At 68.1% G+C, this 22,817-nt stretch overlaps 3 protein-coding genes across 9 annotated transcripts; 1 reads left to right on the forward strand and 2 right to left on the reverse strand.

Annotated features, from left to right (window-relative positions):
• Positions 1-2,554: 2,554 nt before the first annotated feature.
• Positions 2,555-8,529, reverse strand: KAZALD1 (Kazal type serine peptidase inhibitor domain 1). Of its 3 annotated transcripts, none has more exons than XM_080597991.1 (6): positions 8,463-8,529; positions 7,822-7,981; positions 5,519-6,119; positions 4,574-4,734; positions 3,640-3,787; positions 2,555-3,500 (listed from the first exon to the last, which is right to left on the reverse strand). In XM_080597991.1, exons 3-6 carry the CDS (start codon positions 6,018-6,020, stop codon positions 3,415-3,417), a joined length of 897 nt encoding a protein of 298 aa, XP_080454117.1. In that variant the 5' UTR covers positions 6,021-6,119; positions 7,822-7,981; positions 8,463-8,529; the 3' UTR covers positions 2,555-3,414. The 3 variants fall into 3 exon arrangements, with proteins under 3 accessions (XP_080454117.1, XP_080454118.1, XP_080454119.1); XM_080597992.1 differs by having other exon boundaries at positions 7,822-7,976; positions 8,463-8,517; XM_080597993.1 differs by lacking the exons at positions 7,822-7,981; positions 8,463-8,529 and adding an exon at positions 7,192-7,295.
• Positions 8,530-11,654: 3,125 nt separating this feature from the next.
• Positions 11,655-15,589, reverse strand: SFXN3 (sideroflexin 3). Of its 4 annotated transcripts, none has more exons than XM_080596924.1 (11): positions 15,292-15,589; positions 14,846-15,012; positions 14,579-14,749; positions 14,380-14,450; positions 14,198-14,273; positions 13,739-13,824; positions 13,450-13,577; positions 13,320-13,369; positions 13,143-13,192; positions 12,769-12,816; positions 11,655-12,599 (listed from the first exon to the last, which is right to left on the reverse strand). In XM_080596924.1, exons 1-11 carry the CDS (start codon positions 15,446-15,448, stop codon positions 12,503-12,505), a joined length of 1,101 nt encoding a protein of 366 aa, XP_080453050.1. In that variant the 5' UTR covers positions 15,449-15,589; the 3' UTR covers positions 11,655-12,502. The 4 variants fall into 4 exon arrangements, with proteins under 4 accessions (XP_080453050.1, XP_080453052.1, XP_080453049.1 ...); XM_080596926.1 differs by having other exon boundaries at positions 14,380-14,478; positions 15,292-15,385; XM_080596923.1 differs by lacking the exon at positions 13,739-13,824.
• A 606-nt stretch (positions 15,590-16,195) lies between these two features.
• PDZD7 (PDZ domain containing 7) lies at positions 16,196-22,743 on the forward strand. 2 transcript variants are annotated; one of them, XM_080596862.1, is made up of 17 exons: positions 16,196-16,284; positions 16,806-17,180; positions 17,271-17,411; positions 17,639-17,813; positions 18,111-18,287; positions 18,474-18,621; positions 18,845-18,905; positions 19,328-19,753; positions 19,878-20,081; positions 20,228-20,269; positions 20,523-20,680; positions 20,786-20,877; positions 20,976-21,067; positions 21,158-21,229; positions 21,492-21,974; positions 22,272-22,372; positions 22,480-22,743. In XM_080596862.1, the coding sequence occupies exons 2-17, from the start codon at positions 16,994-16,996 to the stop codon at positions 22,627-22,629; spliced, it is 2,709 nt and encodes a 902-aa protein (XP_080452988.1). In that variant the 5' UTR covers positions 16,196-16,284; positions 16,806-16,993; the 3' UTR covers positions 22,630-22,743. The 2 variants fall into 2 exon arrangements, with proteins under 2 accessions (XP_080452988.1, XP_080452989.1); XM_080596863.1 differs by lacking the exon at positions 20,228-20,269.
• The last annotated feature ends 74 nt before the right edge of the window (positions 22,744-22,817 follow it).

Here is a 22,817-nt window from a genome sequence, read left to right on the forward strand (position 1 = left end):
ACACAGACGGTCACCTCGAGGGGACGGTGGGACACCACGTCCCTCCCCTGCACCCAGGTCCAGCTCACCCAGGTGCTGCCCCACGCACAGCCCTGCCAGCACTTCAGATAAGCCGGGGGAAGGAGGCTGCCTGCTGGGCTTTATCTGGCTGGAAACCCCCCCCGAGATAGGGGCTGCTGGGGGAGCCGCAGGTGCCCCGCTCCATGGCTCTGCGCTGGGACAAACCCCACAGCCTTCAGGGGAAAGGGGCTTGTTGCTAATACAGCAGTAAATGAGCTGGCACGCAGGGAGCAGCCTCTCCAAACTCCATTTCTATGGGGGAACAGTGCAGGCAGCCTCTGCACCACCTCTTCTGGTCACTGCAGGAGCAGGCACTGCGATTTCCCAGGGCCCACCCCAAGCAGAAGGGATGCTGCTGGGATGCAGGACCAAGGAGGGGAGGTAAGAAAGCCACATCCCTCAACCCTAGGGGAGAAAGATGGAAATATCAGCAAAGGGAGCTTGGCAAGCCCGCAGCAGGGACAGTGAGAGGTCTGTGCCACTCCCCAGGAGCTGCTGCTTGCCACCAGCCCTCAAGCAGCCCCCCGATGCTCCCTGCAGCCCCCATTACGCACAGCCCCATGGCCCCAGCAGGCTCACAGCCCCCTCTGCCTGCTTTTAAACCGCCCCAATGGATCAGGGCAGGGCTTCCCAGGTGGATCTGCATCAGGTCCAGGCAGCATTTTGTGCCTTACCCCTGCCCACTGCTGTGCTGTGCCCTGCCCAGTGTCACCACGGTCCCATCTCGGAGCCCCTGGGGCCAGCCCTGCTGTCCCCTCCCAGCCAGCACCCCCTGCTCGCCGTGCCTGAGCCGGGGACCCGGCGCTTTTATTAAACTCCTCGCTTCCTGTTTTAAGCTTAATAATAAATTGCATGTCACATTACGGCGCTGTTTATTAAAACCCATTGGCGTGGGCTCCGCTCTGCGGCGGCATTTGAATTATTGAAAGCAACCCCCCGCGGAGACCTATTTGCTGCAAACGCAGGAGGATTTATTTCCATTTTATTTATCAGACGGCGTAAGTGCTGCGGGGAGGCAGGGAAGGGGTCGTGCTCCTTTCTCTCTCCCCAAGCCAGCGCGGAGATGTGCCGTGCCGAGGGCACGAGGGACGCAGGGGTCCCCAAGGACGGGGACGGGCTGGGGACAGAGGTCGGGGTGCAGGTGGCCGCCCCTGCTGAGCCCTCGGTGGCTCCGTGCCTCAGTTTACCCGCTCCCAAGCAGGGCCGGAGCGCCGGGAGGCCAGGCCGGGGACCGTGGTGGCGCGTTGGTGGCTTTGCCAGGAGGTGGCACTGTTCGGCGACACGGAGGCGACGAGGGGCCGGGCTGGGGCGGCTGGTGACACCCTGAGCCCGGGGGAGGACGGCACCGGCTCCGGGCCTTGGGGGGATGCGGGAGGCTCGGGGATGTAAGTTTGGGGCAAGCGCTGGGGGGGTCAGGCCGTGCGCTGGGGAGGGGGACACCCCGGTGCCATCCAAGGATCACCCTGGTGGCATCCAGGGACAGCCACCGCGCACCTCCGCAGCCTCCTGGCCGGCACTGGGATGCTCTGGGGACCTGGATGTGTCCCCACACCAGCTCTGGGACAAGCCAGGAGCAGGGGCCAAACCACCCCAAAAAGCAGGGCAGCCAGCCCTGTCCCCACGCTGCCACCAGGCGCAGCTCAGCCAAGTCCCCAGGACCCCCCCCAGGTGCCCGGAGCCGAGCACCGTCCCCACGCAGACCCTGGGGGAGGCACTCACGCAGCCCGTGTCAGAGCTGACCGAACGCTTCCCGAGGCAACAAATAACCTCAATTAGGCTCCCTGGCAGTGACCGATTCCAGCCACGCAGCGATATTGGCTCCTTTAATTTTTAAGGGGCTGGGAGCGGGCACGGGGGACACCAGCCCCCTCGCCTTGCAAGGAACAGAGCCCCAGCACCATCCTGCAGCCTCTCTGCCCCATGGATGGGGTCCAGCCCATCCATCCCCCGGCCAGCCCGGTGTGTCCCAGGCCCGTGTGGCATCGGGCAGGGCTGGCCAGGGTAGGATTGGCACGGGAGCCTGGCCGGGGGCCAGCCCGGGAGCCCAGCGAGCGGCTCGGAGCCATGGGATGCTCTCGGGTTTCCCCGCGGCAGCCGCAGCCCCAGCATGGCCCCATTCCACCGAACACTTACACGAACGGGGAGGGGGTGAGGAGCGATGGAAGTGCCCCAGTTTCTCCAAAAAAAAAGCAGGTTTTGCACCTAAAAAGAGGCAGAAATTAAAAACAAGAATGGAAAAGTCATGCTGCCTGAGGACGCACCAGGCAGTGAAAGCAGCCCAGGAGGAAGGAGCACGTCCTTTCTCCCAGTTTTGTGGGGTTCCCCATCACGGAAAGGGCCCCAGGGCCATGGCAGAGGTGTGGGGACCTGGTGGGGACAGTGACAGGGCCAGGAGCCGCCGCCAGAGGGGCCGGGGAGGCGCAGCAGCGCTGCTGGCTGCGGCACGGGGCTGGCCCAGCCTCACCGGCTGCAGGAATTTCGGGCTGCTGCCAACTCCAGACAAATCCCTTTTATTTGCTTGTTCAGGTTTTGATGCTGTAATTGCATCGTCCGAGCCAGCTCTCGAGAGAAAGAGGAAGGGAAAGAAAAGAAGAAAGGGAAGGAGAGCAGCGTACAAACCCAGAGCAGCCGGGCTGGTCGCATCCTGCCTGGGGACCGGCCAGCTCCTTCCTCGAGGAGCTGGCTCCTGGCCTCGGCTCCAGACCTCCCTGCAGCTGGGAGGAGGGAAGGGGCCGGGGACGGGTGGTGGCAGGGATAGGACCCGAGGAGCTGGGGGTGCAGAGGGCCAGCTGGATCCCCACCATGCAGGGGACCCCCCCAGGACAACCCCTGTGGGTGCAGGACGCTCGCTGCCCTGGGTCAGCTCTGCTCCGTGCACGTGTTCACCAGCACCCACCGAAACGTCCAAACACAGAGCTGCTTGGAAGGGAAGGGACAAAGTCAGTCTGAAAAGGCCAAAAGTGTTTCTGGCCACGTCGGCGTTCAGGCCAGCATTGTCCGGGGAGGGGAAGATAGTGGTGAAAACCACAAGTGTCTGGTTTCCTCAAATCACTACTTTTCTGGTTAAAAATGAAACAGGAAGGAAGGGTGTTTCAGCAGCAAGCTCCTAGGTGCTGGGGCGAAGCCTGGCTGTCCCTACCCAGGGGATGCAGACGGGCCTGGGGACGACACAAGTGTCACCGCCATGTCCCGGTCCCCTGCACCACCCCAAAAAAAAGAGGCTGCGGTGCCAGGACTGCTCAGAGAAGGAGGTTTGGTTTGGGGGTGTTTGCTCCGGAGCCATCCCAACCCCCAGGGATGGGCACCATAGCATGAGGTGGCACCCCCGTGGGGTGAGCACTGCCCATTGCTGGGCTAGTAGTAGTCCTCCTCGCTGTCCCCGTAGTCCTCGGGCACCATGCGAGGCTTCGGCAGGGACGAGCCTGTCAGGTTGAGCTGGTCTGAAACGGCAGCACAGGGACGGCGTGACATTGCTCCCCCTCCAGCACCAAACCACGCCGCTGGCTGTGCCCAGTATCCCAAATGTCCCCTCCCGCATCCCCCCCGGGACCTCACGGGGACAGGGGGACGGGTGCTCACCCGGCGTGAAGACGGTCAGGCTGGCGAACGCCACCACCTCCCCGACCTTGTTCCTGGCGAAGCAGCGGTAGGTGCCCTCGTCTGTCACCCGCACGCCCTGGATCTGCAGCCAGCCGGTCACTTCGTACCTCTGGGGACCGCCTCTGAACTGCGAGGGGGGGGGGGGGACGTTGGTGAGCCCTGGGGCGAGGGAAGTCCCAGCGGGGTGCCCCACCTGGCTGTGGGGAGCAGGGTGCATGCCAGGAAAAGTCTTTTCCCCCCATTAAGTAAGGTTTTGGGGGTGGGCGCAGCCCCCTGGATGGGAGAGGCAGCTCTCCACAGGCAGAGCGGCGTGCTGCAAGCCCGGCAGGGATGGCTCAGAAGGGCCCCGAGCTCCCTGGCGCCAACTGGGCTATTTTTTGTTTGTCCCCAGCACGAAAAAACCTCCTCCGGCCCCAGCTGGGCTGCAGCTGTTTGCAGGCTGCTATTGCCATGCGGTGGCCGGGGCTGGAGAGCTGAGGCTCCCTTGGCCAGGCAGGGCCCTCAGCCAGACCCCTGCAGCAGGGCACGGGGGTCAGAAAGGCGCAGGGGAGCAGCACCTACAGCCGTGGTGGGTGCTCCCCACCACGATCCCCCCCCTCACCAGTGCCCGGCTGCGCTGCACGGCCCCGTGCCGCTGCCCACACCCTGTAACGGCCGGGTATGGCCTGGCTGGGTGCCGCGGGGCTTGCTCCGTGCTATATTTGGGATCAACCACGGGCAGGATGCTGGCAGGGTGACCAGAGGATGAGCAGGGCTGATCCCCTCGTCCAGCCCCGCCGGCGGACACGGAGCGAAGGCAGCAGGCAGGGCGAGTCAAAGGGAGCTCCCTGCTGCAGCGCTCCGCAGGTGCTACAGAACCAGCAGGAGATCGGAAACTACAAGAGGCATTTGCAGGAGAGGGGAGCGCGCCCACCTGGACAGAGATGTGGGGGTCATCTCCCGGCAGCAGCATCTCGGTGCCGTCCTTCCTCCACTCGATGGAGGCCATGGGGTAGGCGAAGACCTCGCAGCCGAAGATGACGTCCTGGCCAGTGACGTTCCAGGCGTCGTAGGGAGGGGAGGTGATCTGGGGCTCTGGGGGATACAGAGGGGCCAGGAGAGCCGAGCTGGGAGCATTCAGCTTGGGTAGCGATGCCAGGAGCCTCCCCCACGGCCCCTCTCCAAGCCCATCCCCGCAGAGCACTGCTGCACCCCAGGGCGCTGTCCCTCCTCCCAGCCAGGGCTGGGGGCCACCCCCAGCTCCCCACAAACCCACGGTTGTTGCAGCCCCTCCTGCACCTCAGAGCTCCCCAGGACACAGCCTTCACATCCCCTGTCCCCTTCAGGTCCCCTGTCCTGGCCACAATCCCCCCACCTGCCCCAGGAATGGCCCGGCTCTTACGGGCGCCCAAGAACATGCTCGCAGAGCAAAAACTCAGGGACAAGACAAGCTACAGAAAATGAAACCGGCCCTGACACCCCCTTGGGCTGTGGCAACCGGTGCCACGGGGCTGCCCACAGGTTGCCCCCCATCCCTTAGCCACACTCTGGGTTTCAACGTGCAGATGGAAATGGCGCAGCAAACCGACCCGGCCCAGCTTTCCGCACGCAAGCGGAGGCCAGGGCGAAGGAGCCGCGCTTCTGGGGAGTTTCTTGGCACCAGCCGCGCTCCAGCCGCACGGTGCCGCGGCCAAGAGCTCGCTAACGATGCCCTGGATCTCCCCCAGCCGCCTCAGCAGCGCTCAGCCTCCCGTAAATCCCGCGCAGACTTGGCAAAGCCTCTCCCAAAGCTCTCCACATGCCGTGCCCGGAGCAGGAAGGCCCCAGGGTGAAAGACTTAACCCAGCCCCCTTATCCCACCGCTCCCCTCGGGTGCTACCTGCCTCGCAGGGACCCTCGTGGGCCACGGTGAGGTTGGCATCGGGATGGGCGCGGGCGGCCTCCAGGAAGCGGCAGAGCTGGGGGTAGGTCCTGCCGTCGGAGCCGCAGAGGGCTCGGTGCGAGAGGCAGGCGCACTGGGGCTCGGGCACCTCACCGTGCCGCAGGTCGCCGGCGTCCAGCCGGCACTCCAGGTGCTCCCCGCACTTGCCATAGAAGTGGTTGGTGTTGTCCAGGTCGCAGATCTGCCCCTCCAGGTTGGCGCACTCCCAGCAGCAGTCGCAGGCGTCCCGCACCGTGCCGGCCAGGCACCCGCGCGGCTCCGGGCACTCGTCCGGCCGGCACTCGGCGCAACCTTCCCCTTCCTCCAGCAGCCGCTGCCAGCCCCGCTGCAGGTAGTCGGCGGTGCTGGGGAAAGCCTGGCCCAGCTGGAGCCAAGCCCAGTGTGCGGAGAGCAAGGAAAGCACCAGGCAGGAGGAGCTCAGGGGCTTGGCCTCAGGCATCCTCGCGGCGGCTCCCCGAGCACGGTGCCACCATCACTTGGACGGGGACCTCCGGCACAGCTCCGGCCTCCCGGGTTAGAGCCGAGCTGCCATCGTGGCCTGCCAGGAGGGAGAACATGTTTTAGGGGCACGGAGAATGCGCCCCAGCCCCCTGGACAGCACAGCAGGACATGCAGGGGGGGCTCTTCCCACCCTGCAGCTCCCCACCTCCCACCAGGCTCCTAAGCCAGCTCCCACCCCAAAACGTGACACCACACAGTCCCTTCTTTCTCCCCAAATGGGGCTGCTGACCCCACACCCAGCTTCACCCTATTTTCCTTGCAGGTACAGCCCAGCCTGCTCTGACCCCACCGGGGCCCAGGCACCCAAGAGGCTGCTCCACGTCGCCCTGGCAGCTTCGTGCCCTGCTCCTCTCGGGAAGCTGCTGTGGAGCCGGGCGCCCCTTTCCTTTCCCCACCTCTCTGCAGGAGTCACGAGGCTTTTTTTCCCCTCCGTCACTGCCCGGACGAGCGCAGTGGAGCGGCTGATCCGGCAGACAAGGGGCTCTTTCCGTGCTGGAGGCAGCCAGCCGAGAGGAGCCGAGCCAGGAGGATGCTCCCGCTCGCTCCTGGCTTTTGTCCCCCCCCCCCTCCTTGCCATGACCCCTCTCTGCCCTCACCTCCCACCCTGTATCTCAGCCGAGCAGGGGCTCATCCCCCTCAAAAAGCTTTACGACCCCCCCCCGAGCTATCACATTGATGGCTGAGCACGGGGGAACTCAGTGCACGAGTGGGCAGCCTGCACGGCGCAGTGGGGTCCCTGTCCCCAAACAGGGGGGCTGATCGGCCCCCAGGCTTCCCACCTCTGCTGTGAGCCAGCCCCTCGAGTCTCCCCCCAAACAAGGACTGCAGCCCCCTCCCCAGCCCCCTGTTTGTCCCCATTAACCCCCCCCCGGCTTACAGAAGGGACAACAAACCTCATCCCACAGCATTCACCAAAAAGTTCACCGGAGCCCCCCCCCGCTGCCTAGCCCCCAACCCTCTGCCTGCACAGAGAAAAGCCCCAACCCCGAGCGGCCACGGCAGCTGGGGCCAGGAAAAGGGGGGGGGGACCGGCCAGGATGCAAAGCCACCCCCCCCGCTCCCCAAATCCCCCCGGGACCCCCCTTTCCCGACCCCAAGCCGTCACTTACCGGAGGCTCCGGTGCGCAATGGCTTCGTGCGCCCAGCCCCGCGACAGCCCCGCTGCCACCGGCCGTGATGTCAGCGCCACGCCAGTCCCCACGCCCCCCCGACGGGCCCCCGTCCCAGCCCCGGACAGGCCCCGGGCTGGCGGCCACCCCTTCCCTGCCGGGACCCGCCGTGCTGCGGCAGGACCCCCCGTTACCGGCGTTACCCCCCTGGTGCCACGGCCGGGACCCCCCACCTGTGGGATGCTGTCCCCGGGGAGGGGGGGGGACTTCATGGGGGTCCGTGGGGAGACGTGAGCAAAATCAGATTGGCACGGCCAGGGCAGGGAGCAGAAGCATCCCACGGGCTGTAATTCGGGCAGCTGGGCGCCTGCTGTAATTAAACAGGGGGGGGTGATTCCCGGGGGGATGCCCGTGACACCCCCACCTAGCCATGGAGCGGGCACAGAGGGGACACGAGTGGTGGCATTACCTTGGTTGGCCCCCCCCGAGCCCCAGGGGTGCACAGCCCCCCTGCACGGGGCTGCAGGGCCCCCCTGCCTCAGTTTCCCCTGCTCTGAATTTGGGGGGGGGGGGGGACGGGGGACACCCAGCACCTTCCCGAGCAGGGAAAACACGGTGCTGAGCACAAACCCGCTGCACGTTCGCGTCCTGCTCCGCCACCGTGCTGGGGGGGCTGCAGCCCCCTCCCCTTCTCCAGGCGAGGAATTTGTGGGATTTGCTTCCACGGCGAGTCTCAGGCGAAGCAAAGCCGTCCCGGGACCCCTCAGAGGATCTGGTTTCCTTCACTGCGCTGAAAAAAAATAAAATAAAAAAAATCTGCTTTTGCTTTCCAAAACCCCGCTGCAAATCCATTCCAGGCTCCGGAGCTTTCGCTCAGGCACGTTGCGAATCCGGCCCCGGCTAATGACGGAAAATCCACGGGGCTTCAGCCCCCCAAAACCCGCCCTTGCTGGCCAAAATCCCCCTCCAGCCGCCTGTCACGGAGGGGGGGTCCTGCTGGCTCTGCCTTCGGCCGCTCTCTGCTCCCCCTTAGTGGCCCCCAGCCCCATGGCTCGGGGCCAAGCCCCCCCAGCTCCTCTGGCCCGGCCCATCCGTGCTGCAGGTTTTTTGGCAACCCCAGCAGCTGGGGCTTTAGGGGGTCCTGGAGACTGCCTGGGGAGCAGGGGAGAGCTGGGGGGGCTGAGGAACCCCTTTAGGCACCCCCAGAGCCACAGTCCTGGGGAGAAGCATCGCCCACTTCTCAGGCACCCCTGTGCCAAGCGCTGCCTTGCCTGCCCCTAAAAGCTGCTGGGCTTAGAAACAAGATGGAGCTACAGCCCGGCAGGTAATTAAACCTCCTGCTTAACGAGGCTGTTGAACGTGCTAATAAATAGCAGCAGCTCTGAATTAGGGGTGGAAGCTCTAACCTGTGCTTAACGAGGAGCTGTACTCCATCACGCCCCGCTTCAATCAGCGTGCCCCCTGGCGCAGCGCACCCCAGGGCTCCCGTCCCCATTATTTCCCCTAGTGATTGTCCCATATATCCACGGATGTCCCCCCCGGGCCGTGGCACCCCTTCTGGCTGTGCCGTGGGGACGTGGCCCCATCCTGCTCGCTGCCTGTCCCGGGGTGCCCCGGTCCTGCCCCGGCCCCGGGCCGATGTCCCAGGCGATCCCGGGGGGGGCCGAGGCTGACGAAAATCCCACCCTGGAAATGAAGCCGTGGGCCAAATGACTCAGGGTTGTGTCAGTTTTGGCAAGGAGGCGCCGGGGCGGGAACAGGGGCACGTGTCTGCTGCCGGGGGTGCTGGCCGTGGGGCAGGGAGCGCCCCCGGAGCCGTGAGGGTCCGGCTATTAATAACCCAAATCTCCCTTTTTTCGGCTCAAACCCACCTCTGCCCCTTTTTTTTTTTTTTTTTTCCTGCCATTCGGAGCAGCTTGAATCCAGCCAGCTGACCCTAGAGCCACGCATCCCCCGATGGGTCCCAACCACGTCCCGTGGGTCCCCTACGGGGACAAGGCACGGGCAAGTCCCCCTGCCCCATGTGCCAGGCAGGACCCGCGCCATAAAACAGCCGGGCTCAGGTTTCCCGGGGCTTCTCCGGAACAAATTCCTCCCCAGAACGAGCCCGTCAGCAAATTCTTGGGGAAGCGGTTGCAGCTGCGCGCAGGAGGGATGGGGGCTTCGCGGGGGGGGACCGGGAGCGGTGGCCAGGTGGCGAGGGACACTCCGGTCCCCGGGCACTCAGCAGTCTCCGTCACCTCTGTGGGGTTTTTGGGGCACCCGGCTCCTTCTGGGGGGTTGCGGGGACCCCCCCCTTCTGTATGGCATCCCCACGCCGGCTTCGACACCTTGGGGCGGGGGCAGCCCCCACATGCCAAGGTCCCCCCCCTGCACCCCTGACCCCAGGAATGGGGCAAGCAGGAGCTCGGCCAGGCTCTGGGATTTTTGGGGGACAGCCCCATGGCAGGGTGTTTTGGACAGGAGGCCGTTCTCCCATGCAAGTGGCATCGCCCGTGGTTCTGCCCCCCCCCAGCCTGGTGCTGATGGCCTCCCTGCCACCTCTGTCCCCCCCCCCCCCCGGCACCGAGGTCACCTCCACACCTCCCACCAGGACCATTTTTGGGGCCCAGAGCTGGGAACCCTGCCCCTACGTGGCCGTGGGGTGCCCTGTCCCCTACACCCTGCAGCTGGGGTGGGGGGGGTCCCCATTTTGGGCTTGGCGGCCCAGAGATGTAACCCTGCGCTCAGCCTTTGCGCCCCCTAAATGCCCCCCCCCCCCCCGGTGGGTCCTGGGGGGGGTGACACTGCCCGGGGGGGGCAGGCAGGGGACAGGCAGCAGGCTCTGGGGTCTCTGCTGCCACCTCCAGGGCGCTGCTGGCCTCGTCCCCATGCCACGACACCCTGTCCCCACACCCGAGCCCTGTCCCGGCAGGTCCTCGCCCCCCCACCCCCCCACCCCTTCCCCAAAACCACCCTGGGGACCCCACGGCAACTTCGTGTCCCCCTCCAAGGGGGGGGCCTGGGGACCCTGTAGGGGTTTGGGGACCTGCCCAGGCGGTGTGACCCCACTGCGACAGCGTGCCCCTTGTCCCCCTGCCTCGCCCCAGGCGCCTTGGGGACCCCCCCCCCCACGCCATGGGACCGTGCCAAGGGGCCGTCCGGGTGGCTCCGTGTGCCGGGACCCCCAGCGCCAGCGGGGCTGGGACGAAGGTGACCCGCACCCGGCCGGGACCCCGATACCCCCACCCTGGGGACCCTGAGCGGGGAGGGGGGAGGCCTGCGAGCGGGCTGCCCGTTTCCAGGCGTCATTAAAGAGCAATTAGCTGGAAATTAAGCTGAGAACAAGTATTGATTAGCTCATTAAGGCTGGGGGAGCCGGCTGGGGCAGGAGGGATCGCTGCCGCTCGCCCTCATTATGGGCAAGGTTAAAGCCTGTGGTCGGGCAGCTCATTAAAAATGCCAGGGACCAATCGATGTCCCCCCCCCCGGCACCCCCAGTGTCCCAGGGACGTGTGGCTGCTCCTTCTCAGGGACTGGCCTGCCACCTTTGGGCTGGGCCAGCTCGGGAAGGGCCCCCAGTGTCCCCCAGCGGTGGGGACGTGGGGACGGCTGTGAGACGCCAGGCGCCCTGCGCAGGGCTCTGTGCCACCCTGCCCCACGGCCTGGGGGGGGGCATTGGGGTGAGCCCGGCCCCGTAAGTGCCCTCCCCAGCCCCATCTGAGCCCCTGCACGCAGGAGCTGTCCCTGCACAGGTGTGGGGGGGAGAGGTGTCGTCATTATTTTTGTTTTCCTCGCACCGCCCTGCAAATATATTGTATTCTCAGCTAATCCCGTTCAATTACAGCACAATAAAACACATAATAAAAACGTAATTCATTTTTCCCGAGCGCTCCATCTCCCCGCGTCTTGGCAAGCTATTAAAAATTTGTCTTCATTTTTCTGGCAAGAGCCTTGTACCTTTTCATCTTTAATTTATGAGAGCAGAATAGCAATTGACAAGCCCTTATTGCGCGGCGAGGGGCTGCATTATTTATAAGCCGCCGATGGCTGGCTCAGGGGAGATATTTGCAATATGCTGGGGCTGGCAGGAGGAGGGGGCTGGAGCCGCCCCGTGCCCACCCCACTCCTGTCCCCCGTCCCGGGTGGGTGCTGGCACCGCCACGGTGAGCATCCCCACGGCTTTGGGCACGAGCCGGTGGCCTCTCCATGCATGCAGCATCCCAGGCACGGGCTCGCAGAGCCCTGGGCGAGGTGCTAAGCTGCTTGTGCTAAAAAAAGCCGCCCTGACAGCTGGGCAGCAGGCTCGAGCACCCGCTGGAGCACCCGGCGTGGCTGGCACAGCACGAAATGGGGGCACGGCTGGCCCCGGGCACCCTATTCCCATCCTCGCCCTCTTTGCAGACAGCCCCCGGGGGAAGCAGGCAGCCCCCGGCCCCTTTCCACCAGGGAGGAATCGGCGACACGCTTCTCTTTGCTTTCGGTTTTGTATAAACAGCCTGCCTTTATTATTTGGTACGTGTAGGTACAGGAAAATAATATCAAAATAACCGGAGGAAACGGTGGTGTACTTAAAGCCATTGGAGAAGGTCCGCTGGGAAGCAAGGTGTAGGGTAACCCCTCGAGGGAGCCAAGCCTCGAGCAAAGAGGGCATTAAAAAGAGAACAAAACGGGGTTTTCTGCTGAGATTAATTCCTGCCGTGTGCTCCGGGGAAAGCCAGCTTCCATCCCTGGAGCACCCTTGGGGGTGCCCCCGCCCCGGTGCGCACAAGCTTTCTTGGCGCTGGCACCACGGATGGGGACGGGGACATTTGTCTCCCCCCACGCAGGACGGGGCTTCTGCACAGTGACACGCACGGGCTGGGCACAGGGAACGGGGACACTTCTGCACTGCGGGTGCCCGCGGCGGCACACGGGGCCCCCCGGCCCTGTCCTTGGGAAGGACGCCGTGACCGTGCCGTGCCCCGCGGCGTGCCAGCACCCAGCGCCGCTGCAGCCTCTCCCCCAGCCCCTGGCACCGCTGCCTGCCAGCCGCACGTCACCAGGGAATTATTCCCCTCCTCCCGGCACGGGGGGGACCGTGACACTGTGGCTGCTGGCCCTGGGGACAGCCCCACAGCGGGGACGGGAGAGCAGCAAACCAGCTCTGGGGACAGCTCAGGGGAGGTGCCGGGGTGGGAGCCCCTCTGGGTTTGTTCGGGCGCTCAGCTACGCCCCGGGGGGGTGAGCACCGGGACATAAGGACAGGTGACAGCCAAGGGACAGCAGCGGTGTCCCCGGGGGGCTCCGAGGGTAAAGCTCAGCGCCGCAGCGGCCCCGCACGGAGCCCCGCTCACAGCCCCTTGTTGAAGTAGACGGTCTGCAGCTGCGGGTCCCTCTCCCGGATCCCAGCTTGGAGTTGGGGCTCCAGGCGACTCACCTGCATCGAGCTGCAGGGACAGGGGTGCAGGGGATGGAGCGGGGGGGGGGGGGGGGGGCACGCGCGTTTTCAAGCCTCTGACCGCTCAGAGGAGCAAAAGCACCTCTGGGGAGTCAGAGGGCACCAGGAGCCCGCCTGCCCATGGGGTTCGTGCGCGCGGGCACGGTCCCCGGCCTTACCTCTTCTGCGGGAAGAGCGCGCAGCACAGCGGGGTGGCGAACACCAAGCTGCACGGGGAGGACAAGGAGAGGAGAAGCAGGGCTGTGCAGCCTGCTCCCACCCGCAGCCGGTCCCTGGGGCAGCCACGAGGCAGCCCAGCACCGTGCCGGGCAGTGCCAGGGCTCTGGGGGTCTCTCCAAGCCCCAGACCCTGCTTTGCTGGCATGGGGCGCACAGGGATGCTGAGGAACCCACTGGAGGCTTCAGGTGTCCTCCCAAGAGCAAAAAATCTCCCACTACAAGACCTCCCCCCACCCTATGTGACTGGGGAGCAACAGCAGCAGGGTGCCCCCGTGCCCCCGCGTGGCCCCAGGGTGCCCCAGGGAGTCACTTACCAGAGTCCCACCAGGCCGACCTGCAGGGGAGCGTTGAGGTACGGGTACCGCTGCCAGGGGACAGGGGGAGATTCGGTGTCAGCAGGCAGGAGGGCGCCCATTTCCCCCGCTGGGTGCCAGCACGGTGCCAGCGGGGTGTCCCCAAGCCCACCGTGCCTTCCCAGCAGCCAGCAGTACCTTCAGGAAGGCTCTCTTCTCCAGGGCGTTCATGATCACTGGAGGGATAGCTAGGGCAGAGGAGAAGGAAATGAGCTCTGTGGGACCCCATTAAGGGCATGCCATTATGGGGTGGGGTCCGGGCACTTACCCATGGCCGGGGCCGCCATGCCGATGCGGGACACCACCACCTGGAAGATGGCCTTCTGCGCGGCGGCCACGGACTCGCCCAGGCGGTTCCCGTTCTCGTCCGTGATGGGGATGCCCAGCTTCAGCTCCCTGCGGGGACAGCGGGGCCGAGGGGGGCATCAAGGGGCACAGCTCGGGGGGAGGCTGGTGTCCCTCCGTGTTCCCCATCCATGGGCTGTGCGATACGTCGGGGGGGTCTCAGTGGGACAGACTGGGTGTCCCAGTGCCCCCCTCCCCGCGCGGGGACCCACCTCTGCCTCATCAGCGGGATGTTGATGCAGTTGGCAGCGGCCACGGCCGCGAAAGGCACATAGCGGCCGATGATGGCTGGCAGGTGCTGGGGGGGGGGAACGAGGAGCAGGTCACGGAGAGGCTTTGGGGACAGAGCCAGCTGCCCCCAGGTCGGCCACCAGGGAGAACGGCTCCCCCCCCCCCACCCCGCTGCTCCCAGCTGCTGAAAGCTGCACAGCCCGGGGCGGGGGTGAGGTGTCCCCTGTCCCCTCCCAGCCCTGGGGGGATGCCAAGGGACAGGTCACCCCCAGAGCCACCGCTGGGGGTAGGGGCTGCTTCACGGGGCCCCCCCAAGCATCGTCTGCCCCACCCAGGTGATGGGGTGAATGCCCCGCTCAGCTCAGACCCCGCGGGGGGGGTCTCAGCGGGGAGACGATGGGGTCCCCGAGGGATGGCGGGGTCACCACGGGTCCCCTTACCTTGGTGAGAGACTTGAGCCCCAACGCCGTGACCACCGCCCCAGTGGTCGCGCTCACGTAGGCTGTCCCCAGCTGGCTGCAAGCGACGGGAGGTGACACCGATGAGCCGGAGCCCACCCCCCTGCTGTGCCCCGTCCCTGGCCGCCGGTGTGCCAGGTCCCCGTGGCAGAGGGGACGCTCACCTGGGGGTGATGGGGGCGTCCCCGCTGCGGTTGGTGTAGTTGACGATGGCGTTGAAGGACTGATTCACCCACTGCCAGAAAACCACGGCCGGCGTGGTCCTGCCAGGCACCAGCATCACCAGGGGGGGACCCCACGGGGCTGGGGGTGAGGGCACGCACCCGTGGGAGGGGATCGGGGGGATAGGGGGGGGTCCGGTACCTGTAGAAGGTCAGCATGCAGCCGGTGATGGTCATGTTCATGGGCACCTGGGCCGACATGCGCCCGATGAGGAGCATCTTCTCGCCCGTGTCGGGGTGGAAGGCCGAGTCGTAGATGTACTTGGCCCGCCACAGCTGCTCCTCGGTCAGCCCCGGGGGCACGGTGCCGGCCCTGCGGGGGGGGCACGGAGCCGCTGGCACCCCCAAGGCTCACCCTATGGGTGCGGGGGGGGGGCCGCAGGGTGCCATCCCCGGACCCAGACCCTACCGGTAGTCGTGCACCAGGCGGCGAGCCGCCTCCAGGTCGGCCCCCGAGAGCAGCAGGTTGCGGGGGTCGGTGACGGCGAAGAAGTGCCTGGCGCGGCCCTGGAAGGTGCTCTGGTCCCAGCGGGGCTCCCGGATGTCGATGGAGGCGGGCAGCGGGGGGGGCATCCTCTGGGGGGGGGGGGGGGGGGGGGAGAAGGGGTGCCACGACACGGCGACACGGCGACACGGCGACACGGTGCCACCCACCCCACGCGCACCCCTCCATCCCCGGACCCCCCCTAGGAAAATCTCCAAAATCTTCCCCCGCCCCCCGCATCCCCGGACCCCCCCTAGGAAAATCTCCCCCCCCCCGCCCCCCGCATACCCCAGCCCGGTGCTTTGGGGGTGGCTCTGAGCCCCCCTCCCCATCCCCTTGGGGTGACCCCCCCCCGGCCCGCCCGCACTCACGGCTCCCGTGCAGCGCCCGCTCCGCACCGCCCCGCACCGCTCGGCGCCGCCCCGCTCCGCCCCGCTGACGTCCGGGACCGTCACGGGGCCGCGAGGGGGGGGGGGGGGGCACCGGGGGAGGGGGGGGGGCACCGGGGCTAAGCCTGGCCCGGGCCATCTGCGCCGGGCGGCCCCTACGTGCTGCGCGGCACGGAGCGCCCCCCACGCGTGTTTTCGCGTGGGTGGGCGTCCGGGCGTGTTTATTTACGCCCGTGCACACCCCCCCCCCCCACACACACCCCCCCCGCGGGTGTTGGTGCCAGTTCCACGCGCGTCCGCGTGCGCCCACGCGTGTTTCACGCGCGCCACGGGGGTGGCACCGGGGGACGAGCCCCGCGCAAGGAGGGCGCGGGGTAGGGGTGCGCAAGCGTCCACGCGTGTCCCATCGGCTGGGGGGGGGGGGGGAAGGGGGCACACGCGTGTTCGCGGCGCTGCGGGGGCTGCCAGCCCCCCCCCCCGGCCGCCCTGCGCCCCGCCGCGCATCACCTGAAACCGCCGCGGTGTCGGGTTCGCGGCGCCGGCCCCGCCGTGGGTCACGGGGGGGGTTGGGAGGGGGTGTGAAATGTGCCGTGGGGAAGGGGGGGCACACGCACCCCCCCCCCCCGCACAAAAAAAAACCCCGCGCACCCGCCCCGCGCCTCGCTCCCCCTGTGCGCAAAGCCCAGCCCCGCAGCCAGCGCCCCACGCAGCCCCCCCGGGGGGAGCCTCGTCCCCTTCGCCCCCCCCCTAGGGCGTGGGGGGGGTGTGGGGGGGTGACACGGGGCTCCCCCCCCCCTGCTCAGGGCCAGCCCCGGCAGCTTGAGCGACAGCTCCCCCGGCCGGCACAGCGCCGGGGCGGCCAATCCCCGCGGGCAGCTGCGGGGGGAGGCGGCGCCGTGTCCCCCCCCCCCCCGCGTCCTCTCCATCCCCCCCGCGCTGCCGGTGTCTCTTTCGCAGGTGGCACCATGGGGACAGGTGAGGAGGGCACGAGGGGGGGGGAGCCCGGAGGCTTCAGGGGGGCCCCCGGAGCCGTGCGCCCCGTCGGGGAGGGGGCACCGCCGGGTGCTGCCGGAGGGGGGCTTGGGGACATGATGGGGGGGGGGAATGGGGCTGTGGGGGGGGTGCTGCCGGGTGGCGGGGACACCGCCGTGTCCCCCTCGCTGTCGCCGCAGGCATGGCGACATCACTTATTTATGGAGGTCAGGCCGGGGCGAGCGGGGGGCGGTGCGCCCATGCTGGGAAAATCCCCCCCCGCGGGAATGGGGCGAGCGTGGGGGCGGGGGGGGGGGGGAGGAGATGCCCCCGTCCCGGTGCAAATCCCCGCGGGGCCGGATTCTGCCCGGCCGCCAGGTCCTGAGGTCCCTGCGGTGCCCCCCGGGAGCCCCGCAGCCGTGCGTCCCCCGGGGCGCAATGGGACGGGGTGTGCGGGGAGGGGGGGGGGACACAGGTACAGGACTTGAAGGGGGGCCCCCACACATCATTTGCTGTCCCCACAGGTTGTGCCACCGTGCCCGGGACCCTTCTTGCCGCCAGCCCCCAGCCGGCCCCGGCGCTGCGCTGCTGAGGAGCTCGCCCCAGCCCGGGCATGTGCTGCTGGAGGGTGCCACGGCCCCCCCCCCGCCGGCGGGCAGCCCCGGCCCCGTGAGCACCCGGCGAGCCCCAGCCCGGCTGCTCGGCCACCGCCATGGCCCAGGGCTGGGAGGACGCGGAGATGACGGTGCCTGGGCGGTCGCGGAGCTCGAGCAGCGAGGCCAGCCTGGCGCCCCGCTGCCTGCTCAGCAAGCAGAGCCGCCTGCTCAACGGGGCCGTGCGGAGCGCCCGCGCCACGTCCCCCATGGGGCGCGTCATCCTCATCAACTCGCCCATCGAAGGTGCGTGGGACAGGCCCCCGTGGCCCACGGGAAGGGATATCTGGGTCCTGTTCCCCCGGCTCCAGCCCGGTGACACGGCTGTCCCCGCAGCCAGCAGCAACGAGAGTGACGTTATCAACGCCATCACGGTGGAGAAGAGCGCGGACGGCAAGCTGGGCTTCAGCGTCCGTGGTGGCTCCGAGCACGGGCTGGGCATCTTCGTGAGCAAGGTGGAGGAGGGCAGCGCTGCCGGTAAGTGGGACGGGGCGAGGGACACCGGTGGGGACGGACACGTGCCACCGAGATGCTCCGGAGAGCCGCTGGGGACGTGGTGCCACAGGGGTGGTGCCAGCTTTGGTGGCATCTCCTGCACCCACTGGGTTCAGATGAGCTTGGGGACACACGTGGGAAGGACAGGGCGCCTGGCAAGGGCATTGGCACAATTTTGGGTGCCCATCCGAGCCGCTCGCCCCTCGCAGAGCAGGCTGGGCTGTGCGTGGGCGACAAGATCACGGAGGTGAACAGCGTGAGCCTGGAGAACATCACCATGAGCAGCGCTGTCAAGGTCCTCACCGGCAACAACCGCCTCCGCATGGTGGTACGGCGCATGGGCCGCGTGCCGGGCATCAAGTTCTCCAAGGAGAAGACGGCCTGGTGAGCAGGGCACCGGCACCCCAAAACCCCGTGGAGGGCTCGGTGGGGGATGCTGTGGGGCATGGAGGAAGCAAAAGTGGGGAGACCCTCGGGGTGGGCTGCACTGGAGGTCCCCAAAAAGGTGGGAAAGCCCAGGGAGGGTGCAGGAGGGGATAGGAAAGTTTGGAACTTGCAGGGTGGGTGTGAGCCCCATCCTCACCACCCCAATCACTGTCCTCCGCTGGGTGACACCGATGTCCCCATCCCACTGGGGGACACGAGCTAGACTCCTGAGCACCCCCTAACACCCTGCTCCAGGGTGGACGTGGTGAACAGGCGCCTGGTGGTGGAGAAGAGCGGCTCGACGCCGTCGGAGAGCGGCTCCGAGGACGGCCTGCGGCGCATCGTCCACCTCTACACCACCTCCGACGACTACTGCCTGGGCTTCAACATCCGCGGCGGCCGCGAGTTCGGCCTCGGCATCTACGTCTCCAAGTACGGCCACCCGCGTGTCCTCAGCTCCTGGGGACACGAGGGGGACACAGCCCCGGGTTCCCGCTGGGGCTCAGCACCCTGCCCTGGCTGATGCAGGGGCATCACCACCCTGGGTGCCAGGGCACCGGGCTGCCCGGGGAGAGGTGTGGGGCCCTGTCCCCATCCTTCCCCCCCTGCTGTCCTTAGGGTGGACCCCGGGGGGCTGGCAGAGCAGAACGGCATTCGGGTGGGCGACCAAGTCCTTGCAGCCAACGGAGTCAAGTTCGAAGACATAAGCCATAGCAAGGCGGTGGAGGTGCTCAAGGGGCAGACCCACATCATGCTGACCATCAAGGTACCCGTGCCCGGCCCCGCGGGACCCCGGGGGCCTGCGTGCCCCCACGCTGGCTCTGCCCCAGCTCATCCCGGTGCCAGGGTGGGGGGGGGGTGTGTGCGGCACGGCCGCGGGCTGGTTGGGTTTCAGGCTGGTGGGAGGGGGATGCATTATTCATGGCTGGCACCCGGATCGGGTTCGGCCGGCACGCGCTGACCCCCACATCTTCTCCCTCTGTGCCTAGGAGACCGGGAGGTTCCCTGCCTACAAGGAGATGGTGGCCGAGTACTGCTGGCTCAGCCGCTGTAAGGACAGAGCCGCCCGGGTACCGGGGGGAACATGGAGGGGCTGGGACCCCCATGGAAGGGGTGTCCGGAGGGCGCAGGGACCCCAGTGCCCAAGTGGGGAGGGAGAAGCTCCGTGTGCCGTGGAGTCCCCGCATGTCCTCTGTCCTGGGAAGGGACAGAAAGCTCCTTGTGCCACGGTCAGCACCCCCACGGTGCCCATGGCCTTGCAGGGTCCCACGTGTCCCCATCCGTGGAGGGGACACAAGGATCCCCGTGCCATGCTCCCTGTGATCTCATGGCCCCACACGTCCCCACCCCTTTGCTATGGCCCCGCAGTACCCATGGCCCTACAGTCCCCACGTCCCCCCATCCTCAGGGCGGATGCAAAGCTCCCGCGTCCCCACGGTGTGTCACCCCGTGTCCCCACCGTGCCTTTGCAGTGACCAACGGGCAGCTGCAGCAGCTGTCGCAGACATCGGAGACCAGCTCCTCCATCTCCTCCTACTCTTCGGGGCCACCACCGGCAGTGGTGAACGGGCTGGGGACGGCGGCCCCGGGGCCACCCACCCGCACCGTGGACGTGGCCATCTCCACGGAGGACGGGCCGCGGCGGGGCTGGGCACGGGAGCGCGCCGAGCGGGCCATGCAGACGGACCCGGCCACCGAGGGGCTGCCGGAGACGCGGCGCACGATGCGGCCCCCCGAGCTGCTGCGGGACACGGCCATCCGGGGCCAGGGCGCCCGCGAGCCCCCCGGCACCCACCCGCGCCGCACCTTCACCCACTCGCCCAAAACGGCGCTGCTGCTGGCGCTCAGCCGGCCTCGGCAGCCCATCACGCGCTCCCAGAGTGACCTCACCGTCGCCGGTAGGCACCGGGGCGCTGCGCCCCTCCTTACGGGGCTCTCCTCCAGTCGGTGCCCCCCAGATATGCCCCACAACCCCCCCTCGCCAGCCCCCAACCCCTCAACTCACCCCCCCTTTATCCTCAGAGGAGAAGCGGAAGAAGGAGAAGCCGGAGGGACAGGGGGCACGGGGGGCCCCCCCCGGGCTGCACCGCTCCAAGACCCTCGTCAACCTCTTCTTCAAGGGCGGCCGTGCCACCAGCCAGAGCTGGGCCCCCCCGAGCCAGGACCCCCCCGGCTCCGAGCGCCGGGCACGCGCCAAGTCCCCGGGGCGCCCCGATGGGGACAGAGGTACCGGGCTGGGGGGCAGGGACCCGGCCTGGCACAGGTCCCCCCTTATGGGGCACCACATGGGGGGGAAGTATGGGGAGGGGGGGCCCCGTGTGCACAGTTTTGGCCTCCCCACTGGCGCTCACCCGTCTCCATCTCCCTTGCAGTAGGCGCTGTGCAGAAGTTTGTCATCCGGAGCCTGAAGCGGGGTAACGCGGGGTGCCCACGGGGTGGCTGCGGGGCAGCTCCTGCATGCGCCTGTCCCTGCACGGTGTGCCCAAGCAAGGGGGTGGCACCGAGGGGTGGGGAGGGGGGTGTCCCCAAATCTGGAGCTGCGTGTGTTTGCATGTCTGTGTGACTTCGGCATGGGTCGAGCCCGCCAGCACCGGTGGGGTGCGTGGGTTTGGGGCTGGCGGTGGGCACGGGGCGCCCCTGGCCACCCCCTGCTCTGCCTCCCCGCAGAGAAAAGCCGCCGTGCCAGCATCCTGGCCCTGGCTGGCCCCACCACCCCGCAGCCCAACGGCAGCGACCCCGAGGCACGGCTCCCGCTCATCCAGGACACGGCAGCACGGCTGCTCAGCCCCGACGAGGTGACGGCCGTGCTCCGCCACTGCACCCGGGTACGGCACCGCGGGGACGCCGGGCAGCTCCGCGGCCCCGCTGGGGGGCAGAAGGGGGGCACGGGGTTTGGGGACCCGCCGCCGACACCCGCCCTGTGCCCGCAGTACCTGCACGAGGGCAGCGTGGAGGATCTGGTGAGGCCCCTGCTCGCCATCCTGGACCGGCCCGAGAAGGTGCTGCTGCTGCGGGACGTGAGGTGGGGCTGGGGGCACCCCGGGGGCGGACCCAAAGCTCTCCGGGATGGACCCAAAGCCTTGCGTCCTGGTCACCACCCACCCTATTTTGTCCCCGCAGGAGCGTGGTGGCCCCCACGGACCTGGGCCGCTTCGACAGCATGGTGATGCCCCTGGAGCTGGAAGCCTTTGACGCCCTCAAGAGCCGCTCAGGTAGGGCCTGGCCCCAAAGAGCCATGGGGAGGGTTTTGGGGGGCCGGGGGACACAGGGGTGACCCCCGCTGCTCTCCCCCCCCCACTCAGTGCGGTCGCCTGCCCTCCGCCCGGCCCACCACGACGTCCCCCCCAAGAGACACCTCATCACGCCAGTGCCTGGTGGGTGCCAGCGGGGTGCCAGGAAGGGACGGGGGTTTGGGGACAGTCCGGAGGGGGGGGGAAATGGGGAGCTCGGCTACAAGGAAGGGTGCAGGGGGTGCCAGGGGAGAGGGGGGTCAATGGGTGCTGGGCGTTACGGGGTCCCTGGGGAGAGAGGGGTCTGGGGTCCTTGGGGGATCCTGGAGGAGGAGGATCCAGGGCCCGTGGTGCCAAGGGGGCTCTGGACGCCTCAGGCCCCCCCCCTGAGCCCCTCTCGTTGCAGACTACCGCGGCGGCTTCCTGCTGAAGCCAGCGGGGGCCCCGGAACTGGAGGAAGCCGGGGGGCTGCCGTCGAGCCCGTCCCGTCCGCGGGCATCCCCCAGCCCCCACCGGCTTCACCCCCGCTCCTACACCCCGCTCCCCGACGTGCCAGTGGACGCCTACAACTGCAGCAGCCGCCCCCCGCCCGCCCCAGGACCAGGGCCCCCCAACTGGCTGCTGGCCGAGCCCCCCCACGAGGGGCGCAGGCGCTCGCGCAGCCCCCAGCCCACCCGGCGCACGGAGCCCCCCGGGGCGGGCGAGGACGGGCGCTGCTCGGGGCTGGGAAAGCCCCGGAGGGCACGGGCCCCCCTCGCGCCCCTCTTTGGGGGGCCAGGAGGGGAGGCGGGGGCTGCGCCGGCCGCCAACGGCCCCAGGGAGGAGGAGGAGGAGGAGGAGGAAGAGCGGCTGCTGACCGTCACCCTCTCCAAGCTGAAGCACTCGCTGGGTGCGTGGGTCTTGCCGGGAGGCTTTGGGGGGGGGTGACCCAGGGGTGGGGGTGGGATGGGGACCCCCCATCTGGGCACAAGCACCTTTGGGGTGGGTGCGACCCCCTTGGCAAGGGGTGGCCTGTTTGTGGGGACAGGGACACGGGTAAAACCCTCAGCACTGCCAGTTCCCGTTCCTCCAGCCTCATGCCCTCGGGTAGGGCTGGAGAGAGGCCATACAGCCCCATGGGGGTTTGGGGGGGGGGGGACACACACCCCATCTACCTGGGCCCGAAGGCATCGCGGCTCCCTTGCAGGGATCAGCATCTCGGGCGGCATCGAGTCGCGGGCGCAGCCGGTGGTGAAGATCGAGAAGATCTTCCCCGGGGGAGCCGCCTTCCTCAGCGGCGTCCTCAAGGTACTCAGCTGCCCTTTGGGGGGGGGGGGGGGACAGGGGCCCGTCCCCTTGCCCCGAAGCCCTCCTGGGGCTGCGTTTCACCCCGCTGCCTTCCCTCCCGGGGCCAGGCAGGGCACGAGCTGGTGTCGGTGGACGGGGAGAGCCTGCAGAACGTCACGCACCAGCGGGCCGTGGACATCATCCGCCAGGCGTACCGCAACAAAGCCAAGGAGCCCATGGAGCTGGTGGTGCGGGTGCCCGGCCCCCCCCCGGAGTGACACCAAAAATACCAGCCCCCCCCCCCACCCCCCTCCCCGGCCCAAGAAGCCTTCCCGCAACCCCACGGAGCCGGCTCATTCCTGCACCGAGCTGTGGCCGGCCTCAGCGGGCAGGGACAAGGGGGACCCGCGGGCACGGAGGAGCTGCCCAAAAAGGGACCGTGGTCGGGGCACGGTGGGGTATGAAA

The sequence above is a fragment of the Anser brachyrhynchus genome, assembly GCF_964034855.1.
Source record: "Anser brachyrhynchus genome assembly, chromosome: 6".
NCBI classification, from domain to species: Eukaryota; Metazoa; Chordata; class Aves; order Anseriformes; family Anatidae; genus Anser; species Anser brachyrhynchus.

Coding starts and splice junctions, on each gene's coding strand:
- KAZALD1 (XM_080597991.1), bottom strand. CDS start 6,020: ATGCCTGAGGCCAAGCCCCTGAGCTCCTCCTGCCTGGTGCTTTCCTTG. Junction 4,735..5,518: donor CGAGGGTCCCTGCGAGGCAG/GTAGCACCCGAG, acceptor TGTATCCCCCAG/AGCCCCAGATCACCTCCCCT. Junction 3,501..3,639: donor CCTGACCGTCTTCACGCCGG/GTGAGCACCCGT, acceptor CTGCCGTTTCAG/ACCAGCTCAACCTGACAGGC.
- SFXN3 (XM_080596923.1), bottom strand. CDS start 15,448: ATGGCCCGGGCCAGGCTTAGCCCCGGTGCCCCCCCCCCTCCCCCGGTG. Junction 13,578..14,197: donor GGCTCAAGTCTCTCACCAAG/GTAAGGGGACCC, acceptor CTGTCCCCGCAG/GGAGCTGAAGCTGGGCATCC. Junction 12,817..13,142: donor GTCGGCCTGGTGGGACTCTG/GTAAGTGACTCC, acceptor CTCCCCGTGCAG/CTTGGTGTTCGCCACCCCGC.
- PDZD7 (XM_080596862.1), top strand. CDS start 16,994: ATGGCCCAGGGCTGGGAGGACGCGGAGATGACGGTGCCTGGGCGGTCG. Junction 20,270..20,522: donor CATCCGGAGCCTGAAGCGGG/GTAACGCGGGGT, acceptor GCCTCCCCGCAG/AGAAAAGCCGCCGTGCCAGC. Junction 21,975..22,271: donor CAAGCTGAAGCACTCGCTGG/GTGCGTGGGTCT, acceptor GCTCCCTTGCAG/GGATCAGCATCTCGGGCGGC.